General features: G+C 37.4%; 1 protein-coding gene across 2 annotated transcripts in view; it reads right to left on the bottom strand.

Annotated features, from left to right (window-relative positions):
* The window catches only part of LOC120424487 (elongation of very long chain fatty acids protein 6), a 70,675-nt gene extending 44,481 nt beyond the window's left edge, over positions 1 to 26,194 (bottom strand). The window contains exons 1-2 of one of the 2 annotated variants that reach the window (XM_039588629.2): positions 26,037 to 26,194; positions 15,614 to 16,001 (exon numbers count right to left, since the gene is read on the bottom strand). In XM_039588629.2, coding sequence (XP_039444563.1) covers positions 15,614 to 15,786 — 173 coding nt within the window. In that variant the 5' untranslated portion in view covers positions 15,787 to 16,001; positions 26,037 to 26,194. Of the gene's footprint in view, positions 1 to 15,613; positions 16,002 to 16,724; positions 16,874 to 26,036 lie in introns of those variants that run through there. The other variant, XM_039588630.2, reaches the window with a different exon arrangement.
* Between the last annotated feature and the right edge of the window lie 726 nt (positions 26,195 to 26,920).

Here is a 26,920-nt window from a genome sequence, read left to right on the forward strand (position 1 = left end):
GGGGGGGAAACAAAGACGGAAACGGCAACGAAAATCCGGCTTGTTTACCGCGACGCGAACCGTTCAAATTCTTCAAAGCAACTGTCAAACATCCCGAAATCACCCGGGTCGAAATACACACACAATCGGGGGGGAAACAAAGACGGAAACGGCAACGAAAATCCGGCTTGTTTACCGCGACGCGAACCGTTCAAATTCTCCAAAGCAACTGTCAAACATCCCGAAATCACCCGGGTCGAAATACACACACAATCGGGGGGGAAACAAAGACGGAAACGGCAACGAAAATCCGGCTTGTTTACCGCGACGCGAACCGTTCAAATTCTCCAAAGCAACTGTCAAACATCCCGAAATCACCCGGGTCGAAATACACACACAATCGGGGGGGAAACAAAGACGGAAACGGCAACGAAAATCCGGCTTGTTTACCGCGACGCGAACCGTTCAAATTCTCCAAAGCAACTGTCAAACATCCCGAAATCACCCGGGTCGAAATACACACACAATCGGGGGGGAAACAAAGACGGAAACGGCAACGAAAATCCGGCTTGTTTACCGCGACGCGAACCGTTCAAATTCTCCAAAGCAACTGTCAAACATCCCGAAATCACCCGGGTCGAAATACACACACAATCGGGGGGGAAACAAAGACGGAAACGGCAACGAAAATCCGGCTTGTTTACCGCGACGCGAACCGTTCAAATTCTCCAAAGCAACTGTCAAACATCCCGAAATAACCCGGGTCGAAATACACACACAATCGGGGGGGAAACAGAGACGGAAACGGCAACGAAAATCCGGCTTGTTTACCGCGACGCGAACCGTTCAAATTCTCCAAAGCAACTCGCAACTGGGAATAGATCTTGCTTAATGAGTATTAAAGTATTACAATTAGGTAAGCTTTTAACAGATTGATGTTATTTCATCAAAACAATATTAACTCCTTACCTCCAAATAAAAAATGAGATTTTTTTACGTTTTTGTTTACCATGATCAAATGAGATGAAAATCGAATTTGTGCAAAGAGAATTAATTCAATTGGTTGAAATTACAATTTGAAGTAAAAGAACTATGGAGCACTGGTGCAACTATGTGTTAGAGGGTTAAATGTGAAAAAGAAGACTTTTTGTGGAATGATGTTAATTTATCGTATAACTTAAATCATGTTGAATAATAAATACAAAAAAAAAATCATTGAAAAATTCCTTTCTTTTGTTTGTTCTAATAAAATGCAAAAATATATTCAAAGCTTGCTTCAAATATTTGAAAACATTGGGTTGTTTGGAGTAAAACCAAAACTAAAAAGCTTTACCATTTCTTGACTTTTATTTGATAAGGTCCTATAAACAAATGTAAACATTGAGTGTATCCCTTTCACACCTTATGTCAAAGTCCATCGGAGTAAGCGGGATACACTCAATGTTTACATTTGTTTATAGGACCTTATCAAAAAAAAGTCAAGATTTGTTCAAGAGCTGGCCCCAGTATTTGTCATGAAAAACATAATTTCTGCATGTTATGATTGTGGATTATGCAATTTTATGATTGTGGATTATGGATTAATTTTACTCACAGTAAAAAATATTTCTCATCAAAAAATACCAAAATACATTTACTTGTAGTCGAATGATTTTTTACATGAAGTCAAGCTTCTAATTGATCTTCACACTTATTTAAACCATTAATGTTGATGTCCTACACAATTTTGTTGCATAATATTAATTAAAACCAACTTAATAACAATTTTCAATAAATTTAAATTTTCCCGGGAATTCCCGGGATTTCCCGGGAAATTGGACGCTCTATGTACATTTCAAGAAATAGATTACTTGGATGATCCGGCTCGATTCGTATTTTACAGGGTTTTTTTCTGGAAAAGAATTTAAATAAGTTAAATTACGGAAAAGATGGTTCGGATAGTATGTAAACCCAGAAAAGTGTTTATAAAAAAGAAGTGTTGCGCTTGACAAAAGACAAACAGCATACCATACGAAAATCGCCAAATTTTTTGACGTCTCATATTACTTGGCATGCCGTTCCAATACTCCAATGACCATCAAAACCCAAAGTGAGTTCCATCACAGCCAAACAAACTTGCTTGATGTGTAGAAATCGAAATTAAAACATACGCAAACGAAATGGAAAAGCAACCGGAGCCAAGCCGTGCATCAAATATTTTCGCAAATAACACACGGCACATGTTGGCAAACTTCTTCTTCGTCTTCTTCTTCTTCCACCTCAACTTTTAAACGTGTATTCGTGAGTGTGTTATTGTGAATCGCTCCGCGCTTGTTTGAGTGTGATTCACCCGCCTGAATCGTATCGATTGTTAGCCCGCCAGACAATGTCAAAATTAACACCCGTTCAAGGGGTCCTATTGGCAATTCGCTTCTTCGCTCCGAGCTCCTCCGAAACGATTCGCGATGTCTACATAAGCTTATTTCGCTAGCTTCGTTTCTGCGAGTCTCTCGTACTCTGTGCAATAATGGTTCGAGCTTTTACCGAGTTGGGACCTCCCGGCCAACTCCGCGTCTTGCTACCAATTACACCTAGCACTATACCACCTTTGAACGGTTGTTGGTCGTGCGGTGGCTCAACGACGACGGCCCGATGGTCACAGGGTAGGGTAGAGTATGGTGTTGGTTTTGGGAAAAAGTAGGTCAATCGCCTTAACATATCGCAGCCTGGCCGACTGAATTGCGTTCGCATAAATTCGCAAAATACACACGAACCGAACGGTTTGCTGAGAGTGTGAGCGAGAAAGTCAATGGAGATTAAGTAATCAGCTGAGCGAACCTGGCTGACCTGAGTAGAGGTTGGTTGAATGGTGGAATTCTTCGCCATGGATCAGTTGGTAAGAGGAACATTCCTGTTGGAGATACCGTAAGAATCTTTGACCCAATTTGATGTACTAAACTTGTAAAGATTCTGAATGCTCTGCTTTGTAGTCCGGCGAAGTTGTTCATGATCTTAAAGATACTACATAAAAAAATCATTCCAGAACGATCAAACGTCACCACTCAAACAACATTCCAGCAATAGTGCCCCACTACTACGAACGACTTATTTCGACCTATTTTACGCAAGTTATCGCCCGAGGGGAGGGGACCTAATCGGCGTTCTCCTCCGCGCTAGAAGGCGGCCAATCGGGAAGACCTCCGGGGCAGCCAACGGGCATTCGCACTCGCACAGCTATTAAGTAATTCGGCTCGTTTTGCCGGTACAACAGAGCATTTCGCGAGCCGAGCCAAGTTTCGCCCCCTCGAGACAGTGAGCGTTTCAGTCAATTGGCGTCGTCGGCTTGCTGTTAGTTGCGAAGATTATCTAATAGAACTAACACACACCGGTTTACTCACATGGTGCTGGTCGAGACGTAACTTTTGGCGCGAACCTTTCTGCAAGTGATCCGAGAAGGAGTCCAACGAACGCAGTTTCATTCATAAAGCCACAAATACCTGTTTGCATTAGAATGCATGTTGATGCTTTAGGTAAACTCAAACGATACTCGACGTACACATAGCTTGCGTGACCCAGTCTCATTGATATTCTGAACGCTTGCAAAACTATTTTCTTGGCGAGAGAAATGGTGGAAAAGCATTGATTGGGGACTTCCGTTGAATCCACTCAGCCGAACGATGGAAGCCAAATTAACCCTCTACTGCCCAAATTTTTTTTTCGAAATTTTTTATTTTTCTCGTGTTCAGGAGGTCATTTTGAGCAACTTTTGTTCTACGAAAAACTTTACTTCTCTTGTTTTATGTTTTTGTTGTTTCATTTTTAGTATTTTAATCTGCATTTATCTTGCTTAGTTTATGTTTGTTTTTGGTAGTATTTGGCCTACTCTACCACCTCCTATCATTACATTTTGCCTATCTAATTTTTTCATGTTTCTACAGTAACTTTTTCAATTTTTTGAATGTTTTTCACATTTTTTGCTATTAAATGGCACCATTATCATTTAAATTGTAAATAAATGCGTAGAGGCATAGTCTGGGGCACTAGAAAAATTACTGCATTCTTCTTTTTACTTAAAATATAAAAAATGTTAGTAAAAAACACAGCCAAAGTTGACCCCCCAAAAAATGAAATTTTTAAAAACATTGGCAAAGTCACATTAAACAAGTAAAACTTCCAACCCATAAATTTTCTAAAATTTTAAGAGTTCTTCTTTCCAATGCTTTTTAAAGATCAAAAATTGATTTTTGGCGATTTTTTAAATCGAAGCCCGTCTAAAGGCGGGGTTGGGTTGTAGAGGGTTATCTAACGAGATTGACAGTACAGTCATCCTTCATATTCGGAACTGTTTACAGATCGGCCAATGTTGAAAAAATCATAAAAAATCGATAATTGAACATAATAATTTGCTTTTACCTTCATGTGAAAACATTTCTTGCAAACTTTCGATTGATATAAATGAAAATAAATTTTAATGTTTTATATCAAGAAAACTTTTTTCTTACGGATGTAAACAAACTTTGGTTCTCCCCAGGAGTACACATTGTTTACAAAATAATGACTTCGCACACGGAAACCAATAAAATTCAATCATAGTCATGTTTTAAACCAGGGTGACCACTCAAATCGCATTTTCAAATTCCCGACATTTTCCCGGCTTTTCCAGAAAGCTCAAATAATAGGCATTTCTTATCTAAAGAATGATTTCAAACAAAAAACTCTACAAGAAAAGTCAATATTAACCACCGAAAAAATTCATAAATTTATTTTTAAAGATCCAACTATTGGCATTTTTTGTAAACACAAACACTGAACAACAAATAAGAAAATACTTGAAAAATGGAAATTCATTATTTTATTTCAGAGTAGAAACACGAACAATTAGTCCTTGAAAAAAAACTAAAGTTCAACAATACTTATAACTTTTTTGTTATTTTTGAAATTAGCAAACGTATAGTTTTTGATTCTTCGTTTCAACTGGAAATGGCAAAAAGTATAAGATAACTGAATTTAAAATTTCATTTAATTTTTCAAGATATTGTGCAATAACTCAAAATTTCTTGGATTATTTTTTTTGCAACTTCAATATTTTCTTCATGTTTTCAAAACGTTAAAAAAGTTTTAACAATTTTGGATTTTATTCGATAAATCAGGGGGCAAAAAAATATTTTTTCAAAAAACTTCAAAATTTCAATGAAAATTTTAGTGCTATTAGCTGAAATCAATTTAAAATGCATTTCCCTGCTTTTAAAATCATTTTTAGCATGTTTCGGTTGATTTAAAAATCTTTTGAATTTTTGTCGATGTTTAGTATCGCAAAATGTTTTTTTTTTCGCTAAAATTTTTAATTTCGTCAAATCTTACATTTTTTGAAAACTAATGGTGGCGAAAAACTGAACTAGTGTAAAATGCATTTTAAAACACTTTTTCCATGCAAATGATGAAACTATGGCTTGTTATTTCAATATTTATGTTTTTTTTTGCCCCCACCCTCGACCCCGGCCAGAACCGAGGGACAAAAACTTTGAAAAATTTTTGCATCGGCCTAATCAAGCTTTATCTATAGAAGGCAATTCACCCGAAAACGAAACGAAACTATTGGCACTACGCCCCCCGGGGCATGGCCTTCCTCTAACGTGGGATTTCTGCTCCAGCGCCTCTGACGAGACAGGAGAAACCGGGACCGACGTTTTACTTCACCATCCGATAGAAGCTCAGTGGATAAGGCGGGAATCGAACCCGCGTCTCATAGGCAATTCACCCATACTCACCAAAAAAGTTCAAGGGCATCAATCGGATAAAACTATATTATAAATTACTTAATAAATTTAGCTAAACAATTAAAAATATTTATAAAAACCATTGCCAAACTCAAGTTGAAATCTGTTTTCAAATATTCAATCCATGTGACAAAATGAAATAGAATCATAACTTTAAGCTGGACATTAGGCTATATTTTTATTTTAGTTTTCATTAACTTTATCTTTGTTGATAAAAACAAAAATTAATAGAAATCAAACAAAAATTAATCAAAAACCATTCATAAACAAATATTATGAAAATCTGTGTCAACTGCATCCAATATTTATTAAGATTTAGAATGTATTAAACAGCTTTTCCATACTCAAATATATAGAAATAGTGAAAAGAACTTTTAATTTAAAGTAAGTTGCTAAAGCAGAATTGAGTGAATTTAATTTGAAAATTGTACAAAAATAATACAAATTTATTGAAAATTTAAATTTATTCCCGACTTTTTCCCGATTTTTGACGAATTCCCGACTTTTTCCCGACTTTTCCGATTTCCCGACTTGAGTGGCCACCCTGGACTGTTTTATACATGGTCTGATAACATTTTTTTGTGAAAATATCAGTTAAATTAAATGTGACCATTGTTTGTCCAAAGATTCACACATTCGGTATGGCACCGTTTGAAGTGTTTTTGCATACTCAGCGACGTCTCACCATCTCCTCCACGCTTACGTAGATAGAACTTTACAGTTCTCACCGGCCATCTGTATGACACATATTTGCACAGAATAACGAGAAACGTCCGGTCGAATGACGTCTCGATAGTGTTGTCAAGTTCGATTGCCTCTCGGCAAACTATCGATATATTTGCGAACAATTTCGATTGGAGGGTCACACCCCTGAATATCACGTCTTACAGGGTTACCAGGTCAAAATTTGAAAAATCTGGCAAAGTATCGAATAAAAATCTGGAAAAATCTGGCAGTCGAAAATTTGACATTTCTGAATGGTGAAGTGAAGGTAGGATGTGATTTAATTCAAAAGTTTGTAGAATACAGATGATTAAACTGATTTTATGGCCTCAAAAACGTTGAACTTACATTTCCTTCAAGAAAATCACATTCTTTATTTTTAGATTTTCAATTATATTCGTTCATTTCAATCAAAAAGTTGTTCAAAACGGGCATAATCTGAAAAATCTGGCAAAAACTGTCATTATCTGGCACAGAGAAGGATGAATCTTTATTCTGGCTGTCACTTGAAAAATCTGGCATTCCCAGGTTTATCTGGCAACCTGGCAACCCTGCGTCTTACACCGCCATGTTTGGGGCGATCCTTGCACGAAATAGAACCGTCCAATTACGCTAATTGTTCCCGCTGAATCGATTCAACAAGAGTCCAATTTAGTGTCCCACCTCCGCAACAACAACAGCCGCCAGAAACATCGCGAACTTTAATTCGATAATGCGGTGTTCAAATTTCGTAAATCGTCGCTCTCACTCTGACCCCGTCGCAGCAGCCGTGGACCAAGACGGTTGACCTCGGCACACAATCTGCAGCCCAAATGCTGCCAAGCCGGGTTGATCTGTTTTAATTAACGAAATGGTTGGATCGATGATGCTGCCGGTATAAGGCGAATTATTTTCATCTCTCTAATTGCGTGACCTCGGGGCGCCCCAGACCGTGAAACCGTGATTATGCGAGCGCGTACGTTGGTTGACACATACCGCGGTGGATCCATTACGCGGTAGCTGTACAAGAGTGATTTTGGGTATTACGCGTGTTGAAAGCCAGCGATGTGTGGAAATGGTTTAAAAATAATATTTAATCAGCATAGCTACAATGCGGATCCAGTATGTAACATTTCATTCGTTATTACGCAAGATGAGACAATTTAGCGTTATGAATCATTAAGTTTTTCAAATCTCAAAAGTTAATTTTGTATAGAAAGAAGATGACTTTGTCCTTTCCATAGCATCGTTGCTCGACAGGCATCGTTGATGATTTTATCTTAAGGTTGCCTCTTCTTCTAACGAAAGTTTTCCTTGAGCTATTAAACTGTAAAAAGGCTAGAGCTTTATCTGCAGAGTTCCATTTCACTGATGAATAAGTGCCATATGTTAATAGTTTTTAAAACTAGTTTGCAATCATGAAAAAGAATGACCTCCGTCACGCGATCTAGACTTTTGATTACTCAGAGGAACGGAAAAAAACCCCGCACCCATGAGCCGTAACTCGATTTGCATAGTCTCCGTGACTTTGCGGTGGACTTTTGAGGCGCCAAAGAGTCTGGGTATATTTGGTTATGTCTTTTTAACTTAATTTATTTGACCTGTTCAGACAATTTTGATTTTTTTTAAATAGAGCACAGAACAATAACCAGTTTACACTGCTCTCCGATCTAGCTGAATGCAGCAGCAGCAGTGCACACAGTTCAGAGGGTCCATAATTGGTCACTTCCTTTCACTATACGTACTGCCCGGACTAGACTATAGAGAAGCGGGAAGTGCAACGGTCAGCTCCGCCGAGGTCGGCTCTTAAGCGTGGGAGTGCATTACGTGCCGGCCTCGTTTTTACCCTCGTGCAAGGGAGGACACTTTCCGTGTTTCAGTATCATCACACAAATGTGATTTCGAAATGTTCTTCCCCTGGTGGTGCAACAACAAACAACACAAAACATGGCTAATGTTTGTTGATGCAAATGGATCAATCTACATTGAGCTTCGTGTAAAGTGACACTGTTGTCTGTTTGGAGAGTGACGATCCAAGTTTCCCGATAAATTGAATAAATATTGATACGTTTTATAATATGCGTTCAACATGAACAAGTTTAGCTTGACCTCTCTTTAGGTCACGACAACAGTGTCAACCAAACCTGACGGAAGGGATTAGGCATTCGACCATTTGACCACAACTCAAAAGTGAGGTACCGCCCAAACCAGTGTGGGGACAACTTTGACTTTGAAAGAGGTTGTTTACACTTGCAGAGATCCTGTTTGTGCAGCACAGACCAACCCGACACGTTCCGGCATCGAGATCTTTCGAGTGCAAAGCCAAAAAATCTCAAGACAAACCGGCCACTCAGCCCAACTCATGCCTCATGATGACTCTTTCGTTTTAACGATCGCCTCAACTATTGTTTCGAGCCGGCGAAGATCGTCGACACGTTTTGTGAATGAAACAAAAAAAGAGAAGCGATCTAAAACGCTCAATAGCGACGGTAATTAAAAGCGGTTTTATTCCGTGCTGATCCGAGCGTTTCTTCCCTTTGGTTGACAAACCGACCCGACGAATCGCTCTAACGACCGTCGTCTGGAATTAATTCTCACAGGTTGAGCGGGCGCGCGCGCGCGATGATGTTTGCGCACAGTTATATGTCATTACAAGACAAACTCTGCTAATTTTTACGTACAAGTTTTTTTTCCAACAGTCATGGCGTTTAACGACGGCACAGACACACATGGTGTCTGTCTAAACATTGGAGTTTTTTTATGAGGGAAAACGCGGAACCGGTCCGACTCTTGACGCAGTTGTTATAAGTAGTTGATGAACTTCTAAAATATCAGATTTTGCACAATATGGAACACAAATTGAGAGGTATGAAAAAGGCTTTTCTGATCCGTCTATTGTTATTATAAATTGTCCTTTATAAAAAAAATCTGTAAAAATATCAAAGTGATATCTATGTGGACACATATTTTATAAAAAAAAAACTTCGAATTCAATTCCCAAATACAGTCCAGACTCGATTATCCGAAACCTCAATTATCCGAAAAAAAATCGTTTTTTTTTATTTTCTTGCTTTAAACATCAAATTCAAGTTCTGCGACCCCATTTTAGTCAAATTTGATTTCTGGAGTTTTTTTTGAAAAGGTCCTATCAACAAAATTTTCATTTTTTGCTTTTTGGGTGTTTTTGAATACCCCTGACTCAAGGCGGTTCTAAAAACACCCAAAAAGCAAAAAAATGAAATTTTGTTTATAGGACCTTTTCAAAAAAAACTCCAGATTTGTTGATTGCCTATTAAATTCAAAATTGATTTTTTTTTCAATACCGCCATTTGGCCCCCATCTTGGATATAAAAATACCAAGTCACTTTAGAGAAGTTCATGCGTAAAAAAAAGGCAAAAAACCATCGCGAAGCCCTCGTTTGATTTATTACCTTCCAGTTACAGAATTCACTATAATGATGTATGAAGCAATTGTAGATTTTGTACAAACGAACAATTTTGTAGAACATTGTTTTGTTCTAAACTGAATGCTGTGTTGACACTAGAGCGTAAACAATGTCTAAAAATGCCACCATCGGCGTCCCTCACTCGCGATGGTGAGGGGATTTTTGTTTACGCTCTAATGTCAACAGCATTCAGTTTAGAACAAAACAATGTTCTACAAAGTTGTTCATTAGTAAAATATCTACAAGTGCTCCATACATGATTATAGTTAATTCCTTAACTGGAAGGAAATAAATTAAAAAAGCTTTTTGGAGGCCCATCGGCAAATACCTTCCCTGGACCCCAGCAGGGGTAAATATCAAAGGTAGATCTGAAGCACACCTCATCGTGGTATTAATACCATGATTTGGTATCCGGTTGGTCTTAAAATTCGTCCAACATATAAATAGGGTCGAAGTCATAATTGAAAACCTACAATTTGTTAGAGGAAATCGGGAATTTATGTACAATTTGTTTGAGGAGGTTTGAGGTAATGTAATGTAACATTCAAGTTCTTTACTAGCCGTAGTTAAAAAATTGGTTAATAATTGTAGAACTAAATTAATTCATGTTATTTTACTATCTTATTAATAACAGGCCATGTTATACCACATTTTGGTGTTCCCAAGTTATTTACCTGTCGTTGAGATAAAATACTCAATTCGGTTTAATTTGATCGAATTTGTTTATGATAGACAATTTTAGAACTAATTACGCAGGATTTTGATTAAGGTTTTTAACTCCTGAATTCGGAAACAAAATCTAAGAGTGTTTCTACGGAAACATAATAACTAAATTTAGTATTGATATGAATTAATAAAAAAAAAACATTTTCAAAACAAAATCAGTCATTAAAAATTATTTTTGACATGATCGTTTGTTTCTAGTGATTTTTTTTTGTTAATTCTACACACTTAGATTTTTTTACCGAATTCGGTAGTTGAAAAATCGGTAAAGTTTAGATCGGTAAAAATATGCCAAAATGAACAAAATTTTACCGTGTTCCAGTTGTACGATGAACAATAATGAACTTCATTACCGAATTTCGGTAAGTTATCACCGAATTCGGTAATTTTCAGTTTACTAAACTGTTCAGCAGTTGAAAATTCGGTAAACTTTACCGAATTCGGTAAAAAAAAACTAAGTGTGTATTAGGGACCATCCATAAACCACGTGGACATATTAGGGGGGGGGGGGGGGGGTATGGCGATTGTCCACGATCCATACAAAAAAGTTTTTTTTTGTATGGACAATTGTCCACGAGGCGGAGGGGTAACAGATTCACAAAAAAGTGTCCACGTGGTTTATGGATGGTCCCTTATCAATCAACTGAATTCCCTTGTAGATTTTATTTTTGAAATATGTTTAAAACTGTTTTTCTTCCCTTTGAAGACAGTGTTACTTAAGTAAAACATAGAAATTATGTTTTTTTGCCTTTTCAGACTTTCTTTGATTTTTGTCACCGTCACACTTAGATATTTTTACCGAATTCGGTAAAATTTACCGAATTTTCAGCTGCTGAAAAGTTCGGTAAACTGAAAATTACCGAATTCGGTAAAAACTTACCGAAATTAGGTAATGAAGTTCATTGTTCATCGTATAACCGAAATTCGGTAAAATTTTGTTCATTTTGAAAAATGGTTCACCGATCTAAACTTTACCGATTTTTCAACAACCTGATATGGTAAAAAAAATCTGAATCTGAATTCAGTTTAAAATGCAATATGAATCGATAATTTTGTAAATAAAACTAGTTTTAACGAATTCTTGGCAAAATTGATGGTACATTTGACTTCACTCCGGAATTCAAAATAAGAATTTTCAACGCAACTAATTTTTAAACACAATTGAAAAATATTTTTTTTTTTCAAAAATAGTGTATGAACCTCGTGTGGCCTACCCCAGTACATAATCTTGAGAACTTTACAGTAGGAAAGTATTCCAAAAAAAAAAATGAAATCCTATCAATGTCACCCCGGTGAACGATGTAGAAAAAAATAAGGTAAAAACTGCACATCAAAGGTTAAAAATTAAGTCGAGTCGAAATCAAGAAGAAAAATTTCGAATTTAGAAAAAAATGTTGACTGTAGAGGGTTAACTAATTCCAAAGTTAATTCTGCTAGTCCAAAATCAAAATTATCAAAAGGAATGTTAAATAATGGTTATCTTCTGAGCGAAAACCGGTCAAAATTTATGCAACATCCAAAGGGAAACCGGACGCAAGCCCTATGGAGAACCTTCCCGAAAGAACCACCCAACACATTCAAGGTCTGGAACCGAACCTCCAAAACCTGTCACTCTCATATCAGGTCCCCAAAACTTCTTATGCAACCCCCCAGCATATAGAGGCAAGCTCGAACAAAAGCGATTTTTTTTCCTGGTCTCACTTTGATTTCCCATTTGTTGCCTGTTTTGCCCGTTCGCTGCTGACCGTGTACGCCACAGTGGTATAACGTCAAAAAAGCCTGGTATAATGTTTGTAAACAGTATACAGTACAACTACCGTAAGTCGGTTCGTTTTTTCTTGAATACTTTTGCAGCATAATTTTATTATGAATGTAAAGGGGAATAGCATGTAATTTCATCATGCACGTGATGTTGGCTTACAACAGTTGGGCGTTCAAGAATAGCTGTAAATTGGCAAGAGAACTGGTTCCCCAGTGGACGGCTTTCTGTGCATTGTTTTCCTCCTGAAAAGAAATCTGTCCACCGGTGGACCGATTCCTCTTGCAAAATACAGCCAAGAAATCCGTCAAACAGTGGCCAAATAAAAAAAAAATCGGCTCGCCAACGTTGGCAAATCAGGGATCAGAGCTTATTAATATGAGAAGATTACAACATGTTTTATAACCTTCAGATGACCGACTGGTTAGAGTCCCAGACCATCAATCCGAAGGTGTGAGTTCGAATCCCACCTGATTCTGTTTCGTTTTTGTTCATATTCAAAGTTCCAATTCCTGATTCCAAATTTCAAAGGTACCGACCGGGATTTGAACCCTGAACCTTCTGCTTGTGAGGCAGAAGCCGTAACCATTAAGCCACGGAGCCGGTCTTTCCCAAAATTGCCGGATATTATTTTAAAAGTTTGCTTGAAAACGGCAAAGTTTCCAGTCCCCTAAGTGATTGTTTTTTCGCCTGTTAACAGTCAAACAAAGGTGTACAAATTTAGGTCATCAGATTTATTGTCAATATGTTTAATCAGTATATCAATAACTTGTCAATAACTACTTCAACATGTTAACGAATGGTAAAACGTTACTTAATCTACCGTATGGTGGTTGATGCATTCCACTCGATAGGATTCGAATTGATGACCTTTGGATTGTGAGTCCAACTGCCTACCAGCGACTCCACCGAGGAAGGACCCATGGACGACTCCTACACCTGGACTAAGCTAACGATCTAGATTAGGTCTGAACCAATGTTCACTTCCCCGACGGATAAGACAAATCTTGACTCGAAAAAAGCCACCAGGTCTGACTGGGGCTGAAGCCAGGCCAACTGGCAATCTGTTGAGAAACACCGAAACATTTATTTTACGGAAAGATAAGAAAAACTTGTAACACGCATTATCCCTCCCAAAGAATTTTAGAAATTTTAATTTATAAACATACGTAATTTTTCATATCAATTACCGCCAACCCTATTTAAGGAGACTACAGTCATGCCTCGGTTTTGCACGCCTCGGTTTTGCACTGCCCCGGTTTTGCACCGTTCAGCTGCCTCGGTTAAGCACGGCCCAGTGCTTAACTGATGCACAGAGCTTATGGGTTTTTGGCTATATGGGAGACATTGGCTTTAATCGTATGAAAAATCATGCAAACATCAAAAAATTATAGTGTTTTGGAATCGGGATGATGTCAGTTATCCATTAAAATTATTAATTCATGAAAATTTTCACAAAAATACGCATTTTTCCTGTATTTCGAAAATTCATTTATTTTCTCTAAAGAATCCAAAAATATATTGTTTTAGCAATATGGGTATCAAATGATCACGTTTTTTTCATACATTTTGGATGTAATAACAACATTTTTAGAAAATACTACAAATTTTCACAAAACTACGTCTTTTCGATAAAAATATTCAAAATTTAAATTTTTACAATATGGGTATCAAACGATCGGGATTTTTTCATACATTTCGAATGTAATAACAACATTTTCAGAAAATACTCAGATTTTTTACAAAACTACGTATTTTCGAAAAAAATACTCAAAATTTCCGTATTTCACAATGTGGGTATCAAACGATTACATTTCGAATGTAATAACAATTTTCTTTGAAAATACTCAAAATTTTCACAAAACTACGTATTTCCCAAAAAAATACTCAAATTTCCGTTTTTACAATGTGGGTATCAAACGATCGAGATTTTTTCATACAATTCGAATGTTATAACATTTTTTTTTGAAAATACTGAAAATTTTCACAAAACTACGTATTTTTGAAAAACTTCTCAAAATGTCAGTTTTTACAATGTGGGTATCAAACGATCGGGATTTTTTCATACATTTCTAATGTGATAACGTTACTTTTTGAAAATACTCAAAATTTTCACAAAACAACGTATTTTGTAAAACTTTTCAAAATTTCAGTTTTTAAAATAGTTTTTTTTTTCAAAGATACGTAGTTTTGTGAAATTTTGAGTATTTTCATTTTTTCAATAACTTTCGAAATGTATGAAAAAATCCCGATCGTTTGATACCCACTTTTTAAAAACGGAAATTTTGAGTATTTTTTCAACAGTACGTAGTTTTGTGAAAATTTTGGGTATTTTCTAAAAATATTGTTATTACATTTGAAATGTTTGAAAAAATCCCGATCGTTTGATACCCATTTTTTAAAAACGGAAATTTTGAGTATTTTTTCGAAAATACGTAGTTTTGTGAAAATTTTGAGTATTTTCTAAAAATGTTGTTATTACATTCGAAATGTATGAAAAAATCCTGATCGTTTGATACTCATATTGTAAAAATTTAAATTTTGAATATTTTTATCGAAAAGACGTAGTTTTGTGAAAATTTGGAGTATTTTCTAAAAATGTTGTTATTACATCCAAAATGTATGAAAAAAACCTGATCATTTGATACCCATATATTTTTTGGTTTCTTTAGAGAAAAAAAAATGCATTTTTGAAATACAGAAAAAAATACTTATTTTTGTGAAAACTTTCATGAAATAACAATTTTAATGGATAGCTGACATCATCCCGATTCCAAAACACTATAATTTTTTGATGTTTGCATGATTTTTAGTACTATTAAAGCCAATGTCTCCCATATAGCCAAAATCCCATAAGCTCTGTGCCTCGGTTATGCACGCCTCGGTTTTGCATCCCCTATATGCGGTGCTAAACCGAGGCACGACTGTATTTACATATTTACACAATGTATGCAACTCGTTTACGCTAGGGTAAGTTGAAAACAAAAATAAACCAGTAGCAACGGTCAATTCAAAAATTATGCCACTTGTTCAAAATCAGATTAGTGCGCGTGACCTGTAGCGTGTGTTATACAACATTATCTTGTCTAATATTCAAAGTTAACAGTGTAGTAACTTCAGGCATCCACGCTAGGTGGTGATACTGATGCGAACAAATTTCGGAACCATGTTTTGAATTGGACTTGGCTCCATATGCCCCCAGCCAGCCAGGTGTGGCTCAAAGTATTCGTTCGTTTCGTTCCACTTACCTCGGTCTGTTTTGCATAAAATGCTGCCCGCCGAAGATCACCGCCATGTAGATGCCACAGTAGTAGAACACGTAGGTCCAGTTTTTGACCATCCAGACGCGTGTGTCCTGGTGGATGAACTCATTTTCAAAGTCGAAAATGTACGAGTAGTTTGGCGTGATCTCGATGTTCATTTTGGTGGCTGCTTGCTGCTGCTGCTGGATGCTGCTCTTACACTATTTTGTTAGGCTATTTTTTCTTCCTTTTTTTTTTTGGTTACACTTGCTAACTGCTGTTGCTTAACTTGGATCTATTATATCACTGGCGAGAGGGGGGGCGCACGCTTAATGGTGTTTGGCCACGCTTATTGATTTAATCACTGCCTGCTAGTGCTGGTGGTGCCCCTTTGCTTCGGTGGAGGAAAGAAGAAAAAAATCAAAAAAAGCTAGAGAGATTATCCAATCCGAGTTGAAGTCGCTGCGGCGGTCGGTTATCACTTCAAGCACTGACGCGACCCACTGCCACGGTCTCTATCTCTCTCTCACTTTCTCGGCGCGACCCGTAAACCGGTATCGCGGTTCAAATGTCGGTCCCCAAACGTCAAAACGCGTGACCAGCGAGCGTGCGGTTACGAACGAAAGCCCAACGGATCACATAAATTTAATAAATCGATTTCTCGTTCAAATCAATTCATTCAGTCTGGTTTCTTTTGGGGGGTTTGGAGCGAAAGAGAGTGTACATGTGCATGTGTTTGGGACGGGAGAAAAAGAGAGAGAAATAGACTGGGACTTTTGGGGGGTTCCACTTTGTCTCACTGCCAGACGGCCGCGTTGTCTTCTTCGATTAAACTTATATCACACGCCATCACACTTTTCTTCCCAAGTCAGACTTGCAACCAATCGTCCTTTCGGAATTTATCTCAAGATAGCCAGTCCCGTAGACCAACCCGTCTGACCTTGCATGAATCACTGAACTCACGTAGACCGGAGATTGCAACCACTTTCCCTGGCCCCAACTCATCTACCACCATCTACAAGAAGAGCGAGAGAACATCTACACCCTGGTCAAGGACAACCCCGGAACCCCGGAAACTCCCCACAAAAAAACTCCGAAATCCCCGCTAATCACTAACCGAAGAGGTGGCTGGCCGCTGGGTTTTCCTCCTGAAGCGCGGCTCTGACGCCGACGAATCTACGTGTGACGGGGTTGCACTGTGCACGGTCGATAACTGACTGGAAGCCGAGCCGCGAGTGGAGTCACAATTTTAAGCACCTAGGCCGAAAGCACGCGCGTCCGTGCGGGGATTTTCGGCTGTGCACGCGCGACCGACGGACCTCTCACGGTTCGCTCTCTGCGTGGAGAGAAGGAGACTTTTGGGAGAAGAAAGCGATTCTCTCATGCGGGAGGAGATTACTCAATGATATATCCAGGAGAAGAAGTGCCGGTCACGCAGACATGGGCAGCGGAACGTGCTGGAGTGTGGTGACCAGGATCGGTGGGGTGGATGTGGAGTTCTTTTGATTCAATTCAGAATGATTGAATTAAATGTTTTTTTTTTTTGCTTTAATCGCCAACGCCCAGATCTGTTTGTTTAGCGTAAAAATTGGTAATTATTAACCCTCTAACTCCTATGGGTGGGGGCTACGGGCTTTTTGGCAGGTTAAGCACTCGCTCCTAACACCAACTTGCTGATTTTCACTTTTTAAACAACTTATTTTGCAAACTTTTGATAGAAACTTTCTAGCTCACTTCTTATTGAACTATTTATCACTCGATTTCAGTTGAAAACGAATTTATAATGAGCTGTAATTGAAAGTCAAAGTGCTGACATGGTAACATTAGAAGCACGCTGGAATAAGATGCTGTTTCCCTACTTTTTCTTGCAAATGTATACTGCCGTTTTACGCATAATTGTCCTATGTTCAAAAATGTGCAACTGAGAAAAACGAGATTGAAATTTTTCGACCGATTTCTGTGTTTCTACGCATAATTGTACCGAGGGTTCGTATTCGCCCTATGTGTCCCTAATCGCCCCCGTTATCACTTTATCACCCTTATTTGTTATCCTCTTGCTATACAACAGGTAAACAAAACACAATACTTCGTAAAACTGATGATTTCGTGTAAGAAAATACTTGGTGGGACAATTATGCGTAGAAGTTAAGCGATGGGACAAACAGACTTGGTGTTGATTTTAATGAGTTTCTGAACAAAGTACTAGATTTTATATGTTTTTCGAAAAGTAAACGTCTATACCTAAAAATGAAAAAAAAAATCAGAATCGACCAAAAATGACATGGGACAATTATGTGAAGAAGGGCAGTACAAGTACAATATTCTAAAAAATGCTATAACTAGTTTATTGTCATATTACAATCAATCAATTCGCTTTTTATTTGCGTTGATTTTTTAAAACTTATTTGTAACAAAACTATTAATTTTAATGCACTTTGCAAAATCAGCCTACACAAATTTTTAGTTCTCCTACTGCCCAATGGTACACTAATTTTCAAATTCAGTGTCCAAGGACTCTTTTGAAGAGCCCAAATTCACCAAAAATGTTTACGTGTCGGCAATGCCAGCTTGTAAAAATAGTGTTTAATTATTTTCTCATAAATACCCGATTTGTGTTTACGTTTAAAGTGTTGATTAAAATAAGGTTTTCCTTCCATTAAAAAAAAATGCTCCTGAATATTTAGTTGCTCATATGCCCAGGTTGTGCTCTGGTGCACCAAATTAAAAAGGTCGAAAAACATTCAAAACGGTTCAAACTCCCAATGTTATTCACAGGTGCTCTTGTACAAGGTACAAATGATAGTAAATTATATTTTGTTTTATAAAATTTTGAGTTTGGTTATTTTTACGGGCTTTCGAAAACAGGTCTTATTTATTTCCCGAAAATTTTCCCATTTTTGTTTACATTTCACATTGTAAATTAGCTTGTGTTTAAGCAAATTTGATGAAATTTGGGAAGATGTTAAATTACATGCTACATGAACACCTGCAACATGTAGCTCCATGAAAAGTTGTGCCAGTTCCGAGATATTTCAGTTCAAAGTTTTGGTGCTCTGGAGTAACCATGGGCGGGAGAGGATTAAAAACAATGTTTTTGGGCCATACATTAAATATAACGCCCTTTTGAAATTCATTTCTGATTCGTTTTTTTTTTCAAATATTGTTTACGAAAAGATTGGAAAATTTCACGAATGTTTCATTCAACATTGAAAATCGGACCATTAGTTGCTGAGATATCGACATTAGAAAATGGTGGGTTGGGTAACACTTAAAAAACATCAATTTTATTGTTTCTTTTTCTTTAAGCCGCTATATCTCAGCAACCAGAGGTCCAATCTTTATTGTCTCTTAGATTATTTTATAGCAAATTTTCTCAACTTAAAAAAAAATGTTAGAAATGGTCACTCATGGTCACTATTTTTAAATATCGAAAAACTGCAAATATTTCGCTAAAATCAAACTTTCGTTGGCTATACCTTGAAAACGAAGACCTTCTTTAAAAAATCTGTAATGTCCTTTTCGATTGCACATTCAATTTTACATAAAAAAATAAATAATTTTTTTTGTATGGATTTTTTTTCAAAAATCACAATTTTTTCAAAAAATTATAACTCGGTTGCAGTGTTAGATTAGAGAAAATTATAACTCGGTGGCAGATTTTTTGACCATACTTATCTTTGGCTAAAAAATTGCGTGTTAATTTTCCCTATAACATATAAAAAAATCTCGAAAATCAAAAAATACTTATTTTGGGAAATTGTGAAAAAATCTGATCTGATGTGTGAAAAAAAACTAATTTAAAAATCGGCAATTTTTTGCCGTGTTCCTGATTTTTCCCAAAAGTCCTTAACAATCTACAACTTTGTCGAAGACACCAAATTGATCAGAAAATTCACTCAAAAGTTACAAATGTTTGAAAATTTACATACAATTTTGTGTATGGACAGTTGTATGGATTGTAAGGCGACTTGTATGGGTGAACCAATGACACATCATAGCTTCTTTGGTCATAAAAAAGACCCCCACAAAGTTTGAGCCAAAAAAAAAATTATTAAAAATAAAAATGGTCGCAAACGGCCGATTTCGCAGAAAATTGCTAACTTTAGAAAAAAAATGTTTTTATGAATTCAATCATATTTTGCATGTTTTTGAAATACATTAATTCGTTTTTTAAAGTTCATAAACAATCTACCTTTGTAATGATACCACCCTACCGCACTCACGACCACTTGCGCACGATTGATATCATCAACCCTAATCGCGCGATGTCTGACGTAAAATACAGGTTTTTTCATCGTGTTGCTTATGCTCACACACGCTCTCAGAGCGCGCTCGGAATATTTTCCAGTGCTCGCGCGCTCTCTTTCTCCAGGGAACATCTCGCTCGTAAGCTTTTCCAATGTTGGCGCCCGGAATCGAGCGAGATGCATATTCATAAAGCGCGTTCGTGAGTATTCACATTATTTTATCCCTTGGTCGAGTTTTATGTCCTGATGGTTAAAGCTCAACTGGCTGGCGGTAACCCTTTTTAAGTCCACCCGGTAACGAGTGTGTTTGCATGTGATGACGGAATTTTAGTGTATGGCAAAAAAGTCGATATCACTCCGGGCTTATCGGTCACCGGTTTGGTAAATACCGGATAGAGCTTAGACCCGTTGGTTATTGTCCAAACTTTGTGGCAATGATTCAAAATTTGGGTTTTGGTCCACAAAAATTACTATTTTTTATTGTCGTAAGAATTGACAATTATGTTTCCCTTTTACCCAAATGTATTCAAAAATGTAATGTAAAACAATGTGAAGTAAATAAAGCAAATGTGATCAGATAATAGTTAAACGAAAAGTACAACAAAGATGGAGAGCATTTAGCTATACCACTTGAAATGTAGAAGAAATGTAATTATTATAAGAATGTTCAACAAAGATATATTTAATTTAAGAGACCACCGGAGCGGGGAACTTGATAATTTTCACTCTTTTGGGAACCACTGCTAGGGAGTGGAAATTCCATTGCTACTCTGATGACTTTGAAAATATTCTAGTACGCAACAGCAGGACGCTCATTTAGCAAGACGCATTTTTTCCTAAATCATAGCCTACCTGAAAACAACTTGCGCGCACATGGCACATCACACGTGGTGATTTCAGATTGTCAAGGGAAACAGTTTGGCTAATGTTTGACGGATCCAAATGCGCTTGACACCAACCACCCTTTTGCTCCCAGCAGAACTGGCAGTATTGCAAGCGCAAAACATACGTTGCCAGTACCGATTTATCGATCATTCTGTTTTCTTTGTCAATCTGTTGTTGTGATGGTTTGAGTGAAGGCTATATTTGTGTTTCCAAATGATTTCTTTTTTGAATCTACAGAAATGGTAAATGGTAAAACCAAAAGTATATTTTCCATGTAAATTTGCAGGTACATAGTTTTTTTTTCTGACGAATGATAGGTTTCTGAATTGAAGGCATTCGTAAACCAATTTGACTTCTCAACCAAATATGACTCCGAATGTGGTATCCAAAATTCCGTGTGTTAGAGGCCGTAATGCTTTTCCAACGTGCAAAAAAGGAATGAGAGGAACCATGCGACGGTAGTATTTTATTATATTGCTTTACTGAGAGACAAGTAATTTCAAATATTATTTCAATCAACATGAAATTTTTATAATACGCTATGAAATTCAGGATACTTTCAAAAAAATTTGATAACTGAATTTTTATCATTCATGAAAATTTCATCAATATTTTTTGAAGCTTATTTTGCAAAAAGGTGGAACTCGATGCAGCTGAAACGTGAAAAAAAAACCCTCAGACCTTCGTTTTTTTATAATAAAAACACGATTATAGTATTTTGCTTACTCGCTATTTTACCGTTACTTGGTGTGAGCAGGATTCTATGATTGTATTTGGGTCTTTATGTAATATCCAACATTATTTTTCTTTTGGAAAAGGCATTGAGCGATGTTGGAAGTGGGTCCATGTTTGAAAACTCAGATATGAAGAAGCAAAAAGTATTCTTCAACGATGCTTCACCCGCAGTAAGTCAGCGCCATCCGAGAGAATAAAGAACACGATCTGGTAGTATAAAGGTAATGTGTACGGATACAGAGGATAAACCCAGAGATTTCCGAAAACGTAATTCTCATGGGTTTATTTTCGAAAAAAGTTCACCTACACTCACAGGAAAAAAATGTATCAAAATCTGTCAAAGTGGATTTGCTACAAAAAATGATACTTTTTATAACAGATTTTGCATCAAGCTCGTACACAAAAACGGCGGTCGCATGATTGTGATGCATGGCTGCATAAAAGTATATCAGAATCTGCATTTTTGCCCGTTACCGACAATTATCGACATTATCGACTGCCATCAAATTCTTGATTGTTAATCCGACACGCTACCACCGCGTCATGGACGCTTGATGAATTTCGAGAGACAGAGCACCACAACGTTCTCCTCTCTGAAGTGTTGCTCGAGGACGCGCCAGCATAGGGGGATGGCGTCGCTATTTTTAGACCACGTTTTCCACTTTTTCGCATCGAAACCGACTACTTTATCGACTTCAGCACTTTTACACTCTTGCGCTTAAAAAAACCAGGTGGCAGCACGATGTAACGCCACGTCCCTATTATATGTGTTGGTGAGAAATGCAGATCGACATGTTTGGGCTTGCTGCAGAAACTGTTATAATATGTATCATTTTCTGCAGCAAATCCACTGTTGCAGATTTTGATATATTTTTTTCCTTTGGGTGTAGTAGTCAGTATGGGGAGGTGTGAAAATGAACTCAGCAAAGTGCGATTTTCAGTTAGAGTGAATGTATCAGTGACCTGCAGTTCTCACCATACCAGAATCAGTCCATTTCATTTTATCAAACGCTTCATGGTTCGGCAGTTACGTGTTGTATTACCAATCAAGAAATTGTTGGTTCGATCCCTCACATCACGATGTTTTTTGTTCAATACAATCAGACAGCCGTCGGTAGGGTCGATAATTTTCGGTAACAGACAAAATTGGCATTCCCCTATATCGCAAAAGATGCATGAGGACAGGTATCAAGCAAATTCTCTTTTCCTTTCTTGCATATTTGCCGCCTATTGCTGCGACCACCGTTTCGGTGTTTAAAAAAAATGTGTCGATTTCGAGAATCAAACCCAAGACTTTTGACACATCGAACAGCGCAACAAAAACAAAAACAAAAACAAAAACAAAAACAAAAACAAAAACAAAAACAAAAACAAAAACAAAAACAAAAACAAAAACAAAAACAAAAACAAAAACAAAAACAAAAACAAAAACAAAAACAAAAACAAAAACAAAAACAAAAACAAAAACAAAAACAAAAACAAAAACAAAAACAAAAACAAAAACAAAAACAAAAACAAAAACAAAAACAAAAACAAAAACAAAAACAAAAACAAAAACAAAAAAAAAAACAAAAACAAAAACAAAAACAAAAACAAAAACAAAAACAAAAACAAAAACAAAAACAAAAACAAAAACAAAAACAAAAACAAAAACAAAAACAAAAACAAAAACAAAAACAAAAACAAAAACAAAAACAAAAACAAAAACAAAAACAAAAACAAAAACAAAAACAAAAACAAAAACAAAAACAAAAACAAAAACAAAAACAAAAACAAAAACAAAAACAAAAACAAAAACAAAAACAAAAACAAAAACAAAAACAAAAACAAAAACAAAAACAAAAACAAAAACAAAAACAAAAACAAAAACAAAAACAAAAACAAAAACAAAAACAGCCTTCAGACAATTAGGTTCGTTCCAAAACTTATTCTAAATTGTTGCCGAATATTGTTTATTGCCAGGGACCCAGATCGTTCCAATTATGATCTCGAGTACATTCATCAGGGGTGACATTGGGAATGAGGGGTGAAATTGGGTCATATAAATTTCAGCATTTTTGTATGACCCAATGTCACCACTGATGATGTTATTATGAATAAGTTTGATTTCAAAAAATCCGAACTTGGATAATCACATTGAAAGGCTGCAAATTATGCTCTCTCTTATTTCGTAATATTCCGGGTTTTACCTGGAAACCTGGATCCGTTTCCGGAATTGCCAGATCGGTCCAAAAATGATCGCGAGTAAAATTTACTTTTATTGAAAGATAAAACGTGTTCCACGAATAACATTATCTGTGGCCGTATTCCGAGTTCCACCGGAGATCTCAATGTGGCCGGATCTACCCAAAATTTGTCTTGAATATAATTTATAAATTTGAACATTCATTTAGATATGAATATGGCAATATTTATCAAAAAATGTTTCGATGTTCTGTCAAGCCAAATTGTAAAACGTAATAAAATTGCTTCATTGATACTGTTACGGCCGCAAGTAGCCCAATTACCCAAGATTTGATTCTGTACACGATCGCAAGACTAGACCTTGGAGGCAGTCTCTAATTCTCAGTTCTCTGTACACGGCACCAACAATCGCTCTTTTGTTGATTCACACGGTATTTTGAACCCTCTTTTGTTCTAGGTTTAGGGTTCGCCTATGAAAAGACACGCAGAATCCTAATCCCCATCTTGTATTACCCATCCTCCAGGCGGTAGATGATCTCTCACCAACTTGGAATGGAACGTGCTGGTTTGAGGTTCAAGTACCCACTCGGCACATGGTCACCCGCTAATCGACAGAGGTGCACTCCTCGTTGGTGGCCAGCGTGGCCAACCAACAACCGTCCGTAAGCAAAACATGTATCTCCTGGCAAAACGTTTCCCCCGTATGCTGATACTGGCCTCAGCACACAGTCCCCAGCTGGACGCAAGCCCTCGCTAGGTTGTGCTCCAGGATCGGGTTGAAGTCAGCGCGCTTGAAGCGCCAACCCAGCTTCGGTCACGTGTTGGTGATGGATTTGCGAGTCCCAAGCTCGTTGGTGTCTTTTGTTGATCTGCTTGCTTGCTGGGTGTTGTCGTGCTCCGGGTAGCAGTCAGGCGCGACCTGTTGCGGGAAGGAATAAGTCCTCCTGAGGTTTCGCGGTTGAGATCTGGTGGGTGTCCACGACGGTTCGTGTCAAACTTCTTCCGTACCATGTTACAGAGTTTGATTCCAAGCGGGGACCTGCGTGCAGCAGGGGACTGTATGCTAAGGCCAAACTTACGGCGTATTGACCAGCGTTTTCGAAGGTCGCGGACAAAATCCGATACAATTCCTAAAAAGAATTCAAACCACTTTGGATAAAAATAATCTGAACGTAAACACACTAGAAGTAAAACAAATGTGGTGCATCCATGGTTACTGCGTCGCGACGCCACCCGTTGACAGAGGGGAAAATCAACAACAATCAGTGGTTCTCAAATGGTGGAATCAATGTTTGGAAAAATGAAATCTTCCTTCGTTTGAACAGCTTTTTCTGCAACGCCGTTGAATGAATCAACATTTTTATTTCGTCTGTTCCTCCGTAAGATTTTGACGATTCTAAAAAGCCTATACATGCCTAAGAAAAAATGAGCCGATTTGTAGACACCTACATTCTACTTCAATTTCAACCAAAAAATAGCGCATTTTTCCAATTTCAACAACAGGTTTCAATAAGAAAGAATGCTCAAATCTCTACATGTAACCTTTCTACATGTTCCAAATTGATCAATTTAGGTGACCCGACGATTTCAAAGCATTTCATTCAGCCATTTTTGAGTTCTGGGGTCAAACGTGGAAGAAAAGCCCCTAGCAGATTTTCCGCCTCCGGTGGTCTCTTAAGGATCCACTACACGCCAACATTTTTTGCTTCGACTTTTTTACGGAAATTGTTATAACTCTGAATAGAAATCAGTTAGAGTCCCACTCTTTTGTATTGGGTCCTGTAAAAATGTTATGCAAAGTTAACAAGACCAAAACTGATGATTGATTCAATAGTTTTTTTTCAAAAAGCCAAAAAAACTTGCGAAAATAGCATGTAGCAATCCAAAATTAAGCGAAATGAAACGTTTGAAGATGAAAAACCCTTTCCCAACTCGGGACGTGCTATTCAAGTATCTAGTAAGTTCTTCGTCACGATAGCTATCCTTGTAGCATTAACACTGCACCTTTTTTGACCAAGAAACTTATGCTTAGGATGAATACAGAGAAAAGATAGAAAGCTTCTTGATCATCATTAGATTTCAAATTTATTAAAACAAATTCAAAGCATCACGCCCACCGTGCGTATGATATCATCTGCTGATTGATACACACACCCCCACAATCACACAACCACACCTTCTCCATGCCGTCATCGTGTACGTGACTTACACAGACACAACCGCAGAAACACGAGTACACTAACACCGGGTGCGGCGCGGCACCGACTTGAGTCAATCAATTTTCTCCCCAAGGGAAAGTGGTTGGCCGGATTTATCAATGAACGCGATTTCTATTCCCCCACGATTGCCACATCATGAGAACCCCGGACTGTACGAACCGAACACGGATCCGTTTGCGAGGCGGAAGTGCACAGGAAACGCCGGAAGCCGGAAGATTTTGCAGATACAATTTTTTCGCCAACGAAACGCGGCCGCACACTTTTGCACACACACCAAACTTCAAACTTTCGCAAAGTGACAGAACGGCGATCCGCGAAAATGACAGAACGACAGCAGACGCGTGCTTTCCTCTCTCTTTTTTCTCTACTCTCTTTCGGAGATGCCAGATGCTCAGATTAATATGTGCTTTACAGACATGTTTTAGTGTACAGAGTTTTTGAGGTTGTGTCACACACTCTTGGAACAATGACTGTCAATCAGTGATGTCAACCATCGCGACGCTCATTTTTGGTTCGCGGCACATTTTTTGTTTCTAGTCCTTTTCAGTTACGGAATTTAATTATGTTGTGTATGAAGGACTTGTAAAACACACCAAATCGTACAACTTTGCTGAATAAAGTGTTGATTTTTGATGAATACAAAAAAAGTTACTACCAAAAATTCGTTAGGCAAACGAAAGCATCGCGAACCATTGGTCCTGAGGTCTGAAATCTTCTTGTAACTTTTTGCATATGAATTTTACAGCTATACAATGTTCTGAAGAAATGTTGCTGTTTGTGAGTTCTACAAGTGCTTCGAACACCATTTTGTTGAATTCTGTAACTGAAAAGCACTACAAACGAAAAATGTGCCGCGAACCAAATGATGGTTGTCAATGATGGTTCAGATTTCTGAATTCAGGGTCCAGAAATAGTAAATTTAAATGGAAAATTAATCCCGATATTATGTTGAATGCCTCCAACAATAGGAAAAACATTTTTTGATCTGAATCAAGATTTTAATATTTTTTTGGCTGACGAGCGATGATACCTTTTAAAGGCAA

This window comes from Culex pipiens, chromosome 3 (genome assembly GCF_016801865.2).
Source record: "Culex pipiens pallens isolate TS chromosome 3, TS_CPP_V2, whole genome shotgun sequence".
NCBI lineage: Eukaryota > Metazoa > Arthropoda > Insecta > Diptera > Culicidae > Culex > Culex pipiens.